At 44.0% G+C, this 13,287-nt stretch overlaps 1 protein-coding gene across 6 annotated transcripts in view; it reads right to left on the bottom strand.

Annotated features, from left to right (window-relative positions):
- Nucleotides 1-8,563: 8,563 nt before the first annotated feature.
- Nucleotides 8,564-13,287, bottom strand: part of ACSL3 (acyl-CoA synthetase long chain family member 3) — a 50,483-nt gene continuing 45,759 nt past the window's right edge. For all 6 annotated transcript variants that reach the window (XM_077183848.1, XM_077183847.1, XM_054639588.2 and 3 more), the window contains one exon: nt 8,564-12,664. In XM_077183848.1, coding sequence (XP_077039963.1) covers nt 12,501-12,664 — 164 coding nt within the window. In that variant the 3' untranslated portion in view covers nt 8,564-12,500. The remainder of the gene's footprint in view (nt 12,665-13,287) is intronic.

The following is a 13,287-nucleotide window of genomic DNA, read 5'->3' as shown; positions in this document are numbered from 1 at the left end:
CTGCTCAGCTGCTTTCCCATTTTGTTCAGAGCACAGAGGATTTGAGCAGAGGTGCAGAACTGTTCATCCTGAACAAAGCTTCTGGGATCAGCATCCCAGGGCTGGGGCTGGGGAAAGCCCTGCTGCACAGGCTGGCCAGCACTGCTGCTCCTCAGCATGGACAAGGGCAGGGAGGCAGAAAAACTCCAGCCAGCCTCATCTCACCCCATTATTTCCCTCTGACTGAAACAAACTGTTATCTTTGACCCTACTCTCCTCCTAGGATGCAATCACAGCACTTGTGAAATGCTGCTGCTTCTGCAACACTAAATCCTCAGTGGGGAAATCAGTTCCACGGATGTGAGTCTGAGCAAGAGCTGCAGACCCTGAGTAGGTGCCACGTTTGCAGGGCTGTGTGTGCCAGGCTCTGCACTGCTAACACTCAATCCATGCCTTTACCTCAGCAGGAAGGGAGCAGGGGCACAGGGAGATGGATGCCAAGGCTGCTGCAGGAAGCCAACAGAGCAGTAAATGTCCAAACTCCACTGTAGCAACCAGACTGTTCTTACCCTCAGGTAGGTTTGTGTCAGATCTTATTTCAGCTGAATTTGATATTAGCCTTCAGAACAGGTAAAACAGAGAAATCCTTACATCTATGAAAAAAAAATACAGGCAAATAAAAGAGGGATAAGAACCCCAAACCAACACACTTTGTTGAGGTTGTTGTGATGATACCTGGGTGTGAGAAGTGGAGATTTCTGACTTGCACCCTTCATTCTGTCGCTGGACATGTCACTGGCTCCAGGACTGAGAGGAAAACACGACTGGGTCATTGCCCAGCAGGAACACGACCTCCAGGGAGGTCAAGGCCTCTCCCTACAGCAGGAAAACTACAAAGGATAGATTCAGAAGAGATAAAGATTTTTTTATTCTGCTCTGCTATTGTGAAATAGACAGTCAAAATCCTTTCAAAAATAAATAAAATAGGACTGGGAAGATAATTCTTTACAATAATGAAAGGTATTGCTTTTTTCTTGATCCAAAATGTGAGGGAATCAGGTCAGAGCCATGGGTCTTTGCTCTTGTGGGAGATTCCCAAATTCACAGGAAAACAAATGTCGCTGCTGCTCACCAAGTCATCCTGCATCACCAAGGCATGCACGCAACTGCTGTTGTAACTGAGTCATTGAGGAGCTGCAAACATTTCCCACCATTTTCCTGTAAGGTTGTGGGGGTTTTTTGGTCTAGTGACTGAAAAAAAAAACAAAAAACAAAAAACAAGTCAGCACCAGCACAAAAATTTAAAATTACATTTTAAATATTACTTAAATTATATTTAAATAGTATAAATGTCTATTGCCATCCTTCACACCTTCTGTCAGCTGAGTTTTCTCACACTGCAGTTTCAGGGGATGAACACACTCAGACTGTGCCCCAAGATATTCACACAGCTGCTTTTTAAGGCTATCACATGGACCAGCAGAGAAGCAACAGAAGAGATTTTTTTTCTTTGAAACTACCAAAACCAACATTTCAGTTCATTAGCCAAGGAAATAAAATAAATTCAAGTAAATGATCCAGCCTCACATGGTCTGAGTTACTGATTCCCTCAGTGCTGCAGGAGCATTGCCCCCAGAGTGGCTGCAGTGACAAGGGGCTCTGTGACACTTGTGTGCTGATGTCCCCAGCAGCTGGGGACCCCTGGCTAAGGTGGGTGCAGCTGCAGGGGAGCCAGGCTGCTCCAGCCCCACCTCTGTAAACACCTCCTGAAGTGATGCCTGCTCACACCAAAAAACTCCTGAAAAAACTCTAGAATAAAACAGGTGAAGAGGAGGGATAATGAAGAGGGTTAAAGTTTCAATATACTTTAGAAAAAATTTTGACAAGACTTCTGTCAACTCAGTTAATACAGAAAGTCTTTCACTGCAGCAAACACGTGCTTCCAATTTAAAAATGATTTATAAATTAGGAGTAAGATACCAGATGTGGAGATGATGCAAGTATTTGAGATGCATCAATCTTTAAAGCTATTTCTCTCTGAAAACTATGAGAAAGGTCTTGGCAGCAAAATCAAAAAGTTTTTTAAAAGGGTGAAAGGATACTAATTGTTTATTAAGGGGAGCTGGGAAGAAAACCAAAGCAGGACTGGGGACAGTGGAAGCTGGGTATCATTTTCTGCAGCCTCTGCTGAAGGTTACCACAGTGTTCTTCACTGTATAAAGTCGGTGTTTAGGAGGAATGAGCTCAGTTCAGGGGCTGCTGTGGGGAGGGAAAGGCTCCGTTTGCCCGGCGGGGTTTGTGCAAGCCCCGCATGGGGCGGGCGGCTCTGCCCGGCCCCGCCGCAACCCCGCTGTACCAGGGCTGAACTGCGGGAGAGCATCGGGACAGGAGAGCACCCACTGCCAGCGCTGTCCATGGCACTGCCAGCGCTACCCATGGCACTGCCAGTGCTCCCATGGCACTGCCAGCGCTACCCATGGCACCCCAGTGCTCCCATGGCACCGCCAGCGCTATCCATGGCACTGCCAGTGTTACCCACGGCACTGCCAGTGCTCCCATGGCACTGCCAGCGCTATCCATGGCACCCCAGTGCTCCCATGGCACTGCCAGTGTTACCCACAGCACTGCCAGCGCTATCCACGGCACCCCAGTGCTCCCATGGCACCCAGTGCTCCCATGGCACTGCCAGCGCTATCCATGGCACTGCCAGCGCTATCCATGGCACCCCAGTGCTCCCATGGCACTGCCAGCGCTACCCATGGCACTGCCAGCGCTCCCATGGCACTGCCAGCGCTATCCATGGCACCCCAGTGCTCCCACGGCACCTCAGTGCTCCCATGGCACTGCCAGTGTTACCCATGGCACTGCCAGTGCTCCCACGGCACTGCCAGCGCTATCCATGGCACTGCCAGTGCTCCCATGGCACTGCCAGCACTATCCATGTCACTGCCAGTGCTCCCATGGCACTGCCAGCGCTATCCATGGCACTGCCAGCGCTATCCATGGCACTGCCAGTGCTCCCATGGCACTGCCAGCGCTATCCATGGCACTGCCAGTGCTCCCATGGCACTGCCAGCGCTATCCATGGCACTGCCAGTGTTACCCACGGCACTGCCAGTGCTCCCATGGCACTGCCAGCGCTATCCATGGCACTGCCAGCACTATCCATGGCACCCAGTGCTCCCATGGCACCCCAGTGCTCCCATGGCACTGCCAGCGCTATCCATGGCACTGCCAGCGCTATCCATGGCACACCCAGTGTTACCCATGGCACTCCCAGTGCTCCCATGGCACCCCGGCACTCCCATGGCACTGCCAGCGCTATCCATGGCACCCCAGTGCTCCCATGGCACTGCCAGCACTCCCCATGGCACTGCCAGCGCTATCCATGGCACTGCCAGCACTCCCATGGCACTCCCATGGCACTGCCTGCACTCCCATGGCACTGCCTGCGCTCCATGGCACTCCCATGGCACTCCCATGGCACTGCCTGCACTCCCATGGCACTGCCTGCACTCCATGGCACTCCCATGGCACTGCCTGCACTCCATGGCACTCCCATGGCACTCCCATGGCACTGCCAGCACTCCAGCTCTGGCAGACAAGGGAATCGCCAGAGACTCCCACAGGTACAGGCAGAAGAGAGCATGGAAGAGAAGGAACCACACAGTTCTTTAAAGATGTCTCACTGTAACAAAAATCTGAAAGAAGCCAGAGGCTGGCTGCAATCTCAGCCCTGAGAGGGGAAGAAGATGTGAAATGCTGTCAGCATGTGTTCCTAAAGAGACTTTCCAAGGCTTTGCTGCACTGAATCAGCACAGGATTCTTCAAACCACAATGGGCTAGAAATTTCTATCACAATAAAGCTGTTCTGAGTACTACTGGAGCTTTCTTGAAAAAGTAAATAAACAAAGACAAACAGATGGAAATAATTATAATTCGAATACTTGGAATTGTTGAAGTGCTGCTTTCAACTGTCCCAAATTAGTTTGGGCCCTAAAAACCCATCCAAACTTTTTCTAGCTAAAGCTAGAAAAGAGAAAATAAAATAAAATAAATAAATCCCTCCTGGCATAAAGAGGTGGGAGGTTCCTGGGCTCTGGCCCATCCCCACACACTCCAGGGAGCCCTGAGGAACAGCCTGGCACCCTGGGCACCCCCCACCTTCAGGAGGGACAAGCCCTGGGGGTGGCACAGCCAGGGAAGGGCCCAGCAGTTCAGGTGACTGACCAGGTGTTTCCTGGGGCACACAGGGGCCAGGACCATGGTCTAGCAAAGGAGAGGGGCAGCCAGTGCCCCCCAGCACAGAGGGGGACAGAGAAGGGGTGAAGGGGCAGCATCCTGGCACCAGGAGTGCATCCTGTGGCCAGTTAAACAGCCAGACATCACATGGCAATTCAGGACCTTGTTTAATTTTAACTGTGGAATATTTAGACTAATGGAAAAAGAAAGGTGTCAGGATAATGTAATTTTTTTTTTTTCTCTCCTTTTTTTAAATCAGGTTTTTCATTTCCCACTGAACTGGGGCTGCTACAGACCAAAAACACTGACTGCTCACAGCTCCTCAAGCCAGAGGCTGAGGACAGCAAATCTTTGCTTTCATGGCAGGCATTTCTCAAATGGAGTTCTTTCTCTCCACCAAATTAGCTCCCCCTTCCAGCAGGAGCACAAAGACAGGGTGGGTACTCACCTGCACAGTCCCTGAGCACAGGCTGCTGCAGGTGACACCTGGCAGGCACAGCCTCACTGCTCCAGCATTTCAGAAAAAATCCTATCTAGAAATCTCTGCCAGTCAAGACTTACAGAGAGCATCATGCCTCCTGTGGAAGCAATCCATTTTATCCACACCTTTTTGTAAATTCTGTAAAATAATTTTAAAAGACAAACCATCAGTTATGGAAAAAAAGCACACCAGAAAGATCTGATCAGCCTATGGTATAATGAAAAGTTACTGGCAGAAAATAAGTGATAGAAGGAAATGGAAAAATGGATAAAAACAAGTATCCCTTAGTAGCACTGGGAAAAATTCTGGGGAAAGTCCCAAATCTCATCTATTTATGAAAACATGAGGAAAATTACTGCAAAACACACACTTCCCATCAGCAACATGCTGCCTGCAACCAGACCTGCCACCTGCTAGTCCTGGAAAACCTCAGATAAGCTCAGAAAACCTCCATTGCTAAACACATGGAGGAATAACCATATGGGAGATACTTTCAAAGAGATATTTCAGAAGTTTATCAAGACTTCAAATAAAAATGAAAGAAATTTTTGACAGAAGTTTTAGCACGTTTTCCTTATAACATCCTTGGAGAGACATCAAACAGCTCAGCAGGAACCACCTCCCCCCAAAGCTCCATTCTGCACCAGGAAGGGACAACCCAAAACCTTCTGGCCCTAAATCTGCCCTGTTGCAGGCCACCCACACCATGTTTGCCTGTGCCTGTCAGCCTGGGAGTGCAGAGGCACAGGCACATGTCCCACTGGAGCTGCACTTAATCAGCAACTTCTCAACCCATTTTGATACAGAAATATATCAATAGGTACCAATCAACCCATTTTGATACAGAAATTACTCTTGAAAAGTCTCCCTTTATTTATTCTCCTATTGTTTTATAGCTCTTCTGCAGCTTTGGCAAGCAGGGGAGAAAGAGGATGTGATGCTGAACAGGCCACATTGCTCACTGGCATTCCAGCCCTTCTGCTAATTGTGTTCCACTGCTTTAGCTGGAACACACCAAGTCCTGAATTGCAACAAAATTGAGCAAAATCACCTCATTTCCAAGAAACCTGGCAGAAATACCTAGTGAATGTGTGTGAGATCCAGAGAACTGATGAAACATAAAATGCTTAATGAGTTTCAGTAAATAGCTTCCTTACAGCTTGTGAAACATCCACAGCCTATCTTCCAACTACACTGCAGAACAGGAACTATGCTTTCCAAATCATTCTTCAGTCTTTTAAGCTAGATGCTTAAGATTTAAAAACAGCTATGCAAATATGGTACTAGAAAATGTACCAAATATAGAGTTTGCTAAAAAATTCCTGATACAAATCTTATTTCAAAAAACTGAACTGTTTTTTGATCTGACCAGCATTATTAAGATAAATACAATTAATTTTATGGGAATTTGATAGTTTAATTTCTATTAATTATTTCATATTTCAAAATGATGCTTCTTTCTTCCTAACTTCTCTAGGAGCCTAAAGCAGCAGAAACTCAATGTAAATTTACTTTATGTAAGGAAACTCACTCAGTATAAGGGTCTACATCAAAATCTCACAATTTCAGAAGAATAAAGGTAAAGTTTGGCTCATTGCCAAACACTGCTGTGATTGCACATCAATGGGAAGCCATATAAATTTTCCACTGAAGTTTAACTCTTACATTCATAAAGTTGCCTCTTATCTGCAAATAATTACCAAACCAAAAACCAACCAACCTACCCAACTTTGCTACCAATAGAGGCATTGCAGTTCCAGAGAAAGAAATAAACACATGCAGTGCGTAATGCAGTGGGAAAGGGTACAGTGGAATACATGGAAATTCAGGAGCTGGGATTCAAATAAGGTACTTGGCTTTTCCTGCTGTTGCACTTGGCAAGGCTGAGCACCCCTGAAGTCTGATATAAAACATCTTTTTGACATTTCATGCACAACAGGCTCCTCTATCCTTTTGGGTACATGTGCTCCCAGGAAAGTGAACCCACCCAGCTCCAAGAGGGAAGCATTTGTGTTTGTTTGCATTTCTACCAACCACCTTGTCCTGGGGACCAGGCAGCATTTGGGGATGCCCACCAGGAGTACCTGTAGATGGAAGTGCCCTGATGGACAGCCCTGTGCGAGGTCTCTTGGATAAAGCCCAGCCTTGTTTGCACATAAAGCAGGAATTAAATGCTGAAGCCAGTCCATATAATGAAATCTGGAATTCAAACCACAGAGACACCACTTGCTAAAAGCCACAGGTACTACTTTAATTGTAGCTAGAGTAGAGAAAACACTTGCCAACACTCTCTGACATGTCCAGCCACCCACAGGTGGATCCATGCTGGCCAGCCTGGGCAGACACAGTCCCAGTGCCACCAGCTCTGCCCTCAGCTCCAGCTCTCCCACTGCTGCAGAGGCTGCCCTGGGAACACTCCCTCATTTCCCATTTATCACTGGCACCTTTCATCCCTAACAGAAACTCTTCTCCCACTGGCTGCCCAGCACAAAGTAAAGGCACATGTGTCCTCTGCTCCCTGGGTTGCTGAGGGCACACAAATCCCCTTTGCACCAACTGCAGGGAAAGGCAGAGCTCCCTTGCACAGCCCTGAACAGGAGGGCAGGGCACCCAGAGAGCAGCAGGGCCATGGCAGCACTGCCCAGCAGCTCCCTGGCACAGCAGGCAGGACAGGCACTGCTGAGCAGAGCTCAGGCCTGGCTCTCCTTTAACCTCCAGTGCCAGCAGAGAAATCCTACACACACAGAAATAACAACAGGGCTTAAAAAATATTTTAAAGTATTACAATTATTTTTTGAAAAATTACTCACCTTTTTAACTGAGAACTCCCTTTTCCTGCTGTCACCCCTGGATTTCTTGGTAGACAGGAAGAGCAACTCAGGTTTACAATGTTTTTATTTGTATTTCTAATGTATCTATTTTGGATCTCTCGCTCTCTATTTTATTGTATCTATGTTGTAGCCCCTCTAATGGCTACATTAACATATTTTCTGATATGGTTACACTTATCCTTCCTGAAAGTAGTTGCTATTATAAATACCTATTATAATAGTTCTGAACTTGTTTATTTCTCTTTACTAAAAAGAGCCCTAACAGCATTTTATTAGCTAAAAATGTCTAACAAAAGAAAACCAAAAAATCAGTTAAGGTGGATCACATTATCCAAAATAATGTGAAATAAGTTTTCAGTCTAAAACCCCCCAGGTATTTTTGAAAGAAAAAAAATAAACAACTAAGGATATAACTGAATCTAGAGGAAGCTGAAGCCTCCTCATGGCTGGTTAAAGGGATAAAGAAAAATATCAGCTACACAGCAAGGAGGGTTTGACATTTTGTGAGTACTATGAATGACCCTGGGCATTTGGGGAACCTGTAAACAGAGACACAAAAAAGGGAAAAAGAGGCTTCTGCTGAGATGCCTCCAGGCTGGACTGTCACCAGCAATGGTTTGTGAGCTTGCAACCAAAATCTGAAATTTAAGTGCTCAAGATCTCTTAAGAAGTCCAATTGCAAGCATCTAGTATCTGACCCTTCAACACACAAACTTAAGGGAAATTACACACTAAATACAAGTCCTAGCACACTTGGATAGGAAAAAAAAAGTCATAAGCCTATAGCTTTACATCAGGTATTACCCACAGCCAGTGCTTTTAAAAGCAGGTAAATGGCAGATCATATGCAAATAAAAATTGGCCAAACACTATTATTTTTCCTGCAGTGAAAATCCAGGCTAACCTGGGTAATTCCTGCTCCTGCATTCAGTCCAAAATGGTCACATGTATTTGAAACACTCGACAATAACGAACACATTTCTATATTATCAACTCTGTACCACTGAAAAACTGGATGTACAGGACCCAATTTGTGAAATTAATTTTATTTTTGAAACATGATATCCAATTACAAATAAATAATTCATACAATATAACTCAGGGTATACAATGTTCAGGCAGTTCATAGTAACAACCAAGATCACATTGAAAATGAGTTTACATTAAATAACCCATTACAACAATATACAATTGGTCATTCAATTCATGTTTCAGCCTGGTCCAAGGTGTAGGCAAGTTGAAAATTGTTCCTCTTACCAGTAAAGAAACAGATGTACACTATTTTATACCGAGTCCAAAGTAGTTAATACACCACAGTAATAAAAATTAAAAATGCTGCATTGCATCGCCTAAATGTAGTTTTAGTACAGAATAAAAAGGTTGTGAATTTTAGCAGGACAAAGGTTATTGCAAAGGAGTTTTATGTCCTATAGCAATTTCTGCATAAACTTACCAGCTTTTCAGGGTGTTCCTAATGCAGGGTTTGGATTCCACACCCTTCTCTGCATGCTGTCTGTAAAGCAGTGGGATGTAGGGACCTGCTGTGTTCTCAGCTCCAGTCACACATTGCTGTTCACTGCCAGTCCAGCAGGATCTGTCCCTGCTCAGCTCCAGCTCCCCTCTGAGGTGTGCTCCTGCCTCTGGCAGACCTGCAGCAGCAGCAAACTCACACTGTCTTTGCTGACATGCAACTTTTGAATGTCTCACCTACCCAAGAAACCCTATGCTTTGTAAAGAGCACTTACATCTAGATTGAATGATAGCCTAAAGTCCTGGAAATATTTTAAAGAATTGTGAAATTTAAAGGATATTCACAGCATCCCTGGAATTTCTTGGTCAACCATTTTATTAATGAAATACATAGGATTTTTCACAAGAGAGTAAGTAGTTACAATTTTCAACAATTCAGAGACCTGATAAGTTTTTATTTACAAAACTTTTGTTAAAAATCCCCCTTTCTTTTGGGGGCCCTTCAGGTGAGGTATATGCCCCTTTCTCTTAGTTTGAACTCGGATTGTTTAAAGTTTGCAGCTCTTCCCATTACAGATCCCCCATGTGATAGAGAGCACCCCTCCCAAACACCTCTCAGCTCCTGCAACTGCCCACAGCCCCTGGGACACTGCAGTGCACCCAGCAGGTACTTTTGTACTTTTGTTCTTGTAACTCAGGGCATGGGAAGACACAGACCAACAAAAAACAAACAAAACAAACAAAAAAAAATTATGGAGGAGATTCGAGCAAGTGCATCTCTGCAGGGCTGGAACAAATCCCTCCAAAGCTGTTCTTGTGCTCAGCAATGCAGGAGTGGCAGCCAGAAGGACCTGGCAGCCCAGAGGAGCAGGGGAGGGAGCCCCACACCTGAGCTGGAGCTTGACTGAACGTCCCATCACAGCCCCCAGCACAGGTGGCCTCAGTGGGACATGGAGGTACTCTCAATCCAGCAGGAGTGGAATCTCTCTTCTGCTATAAATCAAAAGAAAAAACCCCACACTCATCACAAAGATTTTTAAAAAGTCTCTCCATCTCCAGCACTGAGACTAAACTTAATGAACTGCTTTGTTTTTTCACATTCTGTAGAAGAAATAAATGTCCACAATGGATCTTAATGCCTAATGAAAGAGAAACTATATATATCATATCCATTTTAAACATAAAAAAACCTGAACTGTAAAATCAAATGTACAGTTAGACTGCAACCCCATCTTGTGACTGGATTGAAAAAAGAAAATAAAACTATTTCCAAACTATTTTAAAAGTTTCCTTTATGCGATTTCTCAAAAGGGGATTTAAACCCTTAGCAGAACAAAATACTAACTGCAGATTTGTTTAACCAAAAGCAGATTTGTTTTCTTAAATCTGCTGCACAATGCACCAAGTGATATAATACATAGTACTTGAGCAATTTATTATTTTTCACTAAAAATCACAAAAATATTTGAACAATGTACAGTCTGTGCTGAGTTCTATTTAAGAACATGTTGATGGAGCACAGATAGAAATTGAAGTGTTAGTAATGTCTAATACATGGTGTGACACTTCCCTACAGCCTTGGCAATTTTTCCACATTTGGATTCTTCAGTCATTTTTCAACATTTGTCTTATCTCTATTTGTTACAAGGTTTTCATTCATGATCTGGATATCTAAAGGCAATAATCTCAAAAATATGGTTCTGATTTCTTTTTGTTGCTTCTATTTCCATTTGATTACTTACACCAAAATTTACCAAATGTTGACATTTTGTCATGCAGCAGCAGGGGAAATCCATAATTAGCACAAACCACCTCATCATTTCATCAGGGAACCTGCCTGCTAACCTTCAACTCTTATGAATCTGCTTTCTATAATCAATGGAGAGCATTAGTTAAAAAAAATATTTCAGAGGTTTATAAAATGAGAATTTGCACATCAAATACCTCCCAAAACCTCATGTCACAAAGACAATCAGCAGGAACTCCCTCTCCCAAACCAAGCTTCAGCATTGCTATGTGCTACCATAGCAGGGCACTAAGTAAGCATCAGGACCTTGAGTTTTAGTACTACAAGTAAATGATACACAAGAGAGTGATCTCCAAATTAAAACCATTTTAGTATTTGCTTCATCACCAAAAGTTGACTGATGTATGCCTTTTCACATTCTCATGTAACCCTGAATATTCTTTCCAGAAATATTTTGAAAATAAAATTCACATCTGAAACAAATCTGAACGCTCTTACTCAACGTGAAAAGAGCCCCCATATTTTTTCAAACAATACCCATGAATCTCTATTGAAACAGAAATTGAGACTCTTTCCCAAAGTAAGAATTAGATGTAACATACCAAGCAACATAAATAACTCTGGCTGACAAATGCTTCAAATAACTGTTTTTAAAGCAAAAAGTACAACACAAAAGAACAGAGAATCAAAGGGAGATTTTTAATGGCACAAAGGGCAGCTAGGCACTGTGTGAGCTGAGAACATAACTGTCATTATGACTTTAAAAATCCCCCCAGGAAGATTTGGGTTGCAGCTAGGGCAGGGGTCTTGCCAAACCTTAATAAACAACAAAAGAGGAAATCCACTGTAATGTCCAGACCTAATGAGAAAAGACAAAGGTTGCTACAGTCCCTCTGTTAAAAGGACACAGTCAAGCTTGTAAAGTATAAGGTGAAATTAATGATGAGAGTTCATATTAGCACTACACAATTCAGCTCTGGATGAAATGGTCACAAGCTATTTTAAAAAGGAGTTTCTGTATCTGAGAGATTATTCCTAGGTTTAACTTCTGCTGTGTTAATAGCATCTTCTGTATTAAAGGAGCTTTAACTAACACCTGCAAGAGTACCTGCCTTGAGGCAGAGCTGTGCCACGACCATCCTTCCATTATTTTCAGATAAAAATAAAAGTAACCATTAGGCACATATTGAAGGTGCATTACACAAGCTGGAATGTCAAACATTTTCTCCCTCAGATTTACACAGAAAAATAGCACAGCAGCAAATAACCTGGTCCTCTGTTCAACAATTACCTTGTTACAGGCATTTTCAATGTACATAATGTCACAACATCAATACCTTCTTATCTTTAAATAATTAGGTAAAAAAAGGCCCCCAGTATAACCATTTCTTATATAGCCAAGTTCTCTCTATATACATCCAAATTTGAAAGATACAAATAAAACATTATACAGGATTTATAAATGTTTAAAAACTTGAGGCTTCAGAATCATGGTTTCCCAAAAAGACCTGGGAAAATCCACAGACTGACAAGGTAGCAGAGAAAACTGGAGAAAAGGAGACACACAAATTTGCTGCCATAACATTTTACTAAACTCGCCAGTCATCGTGGTGATGTCATTAGAAAGAGCAGTTTAAGCTGGAAATGAGGAGTGGTGGTTTTGTGTGTTGATCTCAAGTGTTGGGTTGAGACAGGCAATTCAAGTATTTGCTGTTTGATCCCGGCTCAGCAGAGCAGCAGTGGGCAGGGCTTATTTGACGTTGGTGCCGTACATGCGCTCAATGTCCGGCTGGTAGAACGCCGTCAGCTCCTTGCGCTTCAGCTTGAACGCGTCCGTCACCAGACCAGTCTCTGGCGTCCAGGGATCTGGGCTCAATCGGATCTTCACTGGGATTTCAAACTTCTCCAGGTTTGCTGTCAAAAGAAATATTTTTAATGCAGAACCTAAAATAAATGGAGCCGTTTTCCTGAAGTTAAGCACAAAACGTGACCCAAATGAAGAAGTGCTCCTCCAACCCCCCCATGGTTGGTTTGACCACCTCTGGGGTCACAAGCAGAAGGACAGAATCTGCTAGTACTTGTTTGTCCCATTTCCACAGAAATACTGGAATACAGCCCAGCTGTTCAGGTGTCTCTGCAGCTCCCTAACTTCCATGCACTTCCTCAGTGCATGGAAATGATATCCTCAAGACAAACTCTGTCAGAATTCAGGACATCCCTCTGGCTGCCCTGGATGGCTCAAACCCCTGCCAGGGGGCTCAGAGACCTTGGCACAGAACCCAAGGCACCTGTGACTTTGATTATGACCCATGGAAAAAATTGCCAACTTTATATGAGGATCTGCAAGCCACAAAAGTCTAAATAGAATAATAGTTTGTCACGGGGAGAAAAATAGATTTTTGGGGTTTTTAGAATGGAGGTTCAGGAGGCAAGATAAAGGAATCTGGGTGTGTCCAGTCTTTCTCCTTCTTCCTGGCCTCCACCTTCTGCCATGATGGGGGCACTTTTGGATTGGTTTAAGTAGAAACTCACTATCT

Source organism: Agelaius phoeniceus, chromosome 10, assembly GCF_051311805.1.
Source record: "Agelaius phoeniceus isolate bAgePho1 chromosome 10, bAgePho1.hap1, whole genome shotgun sequence".
Classification (NCBI taxonomy): Eukaryota; Metazoa; Chordata; class Aves; order Passeriformes; family Icteridae; genus Agelaius; species Agelaius phoeniceus.
Note: the sequence above shows the minus strand (reverse complement) of the source record. Positions and strands in the feature narration are given on the sequence as shown.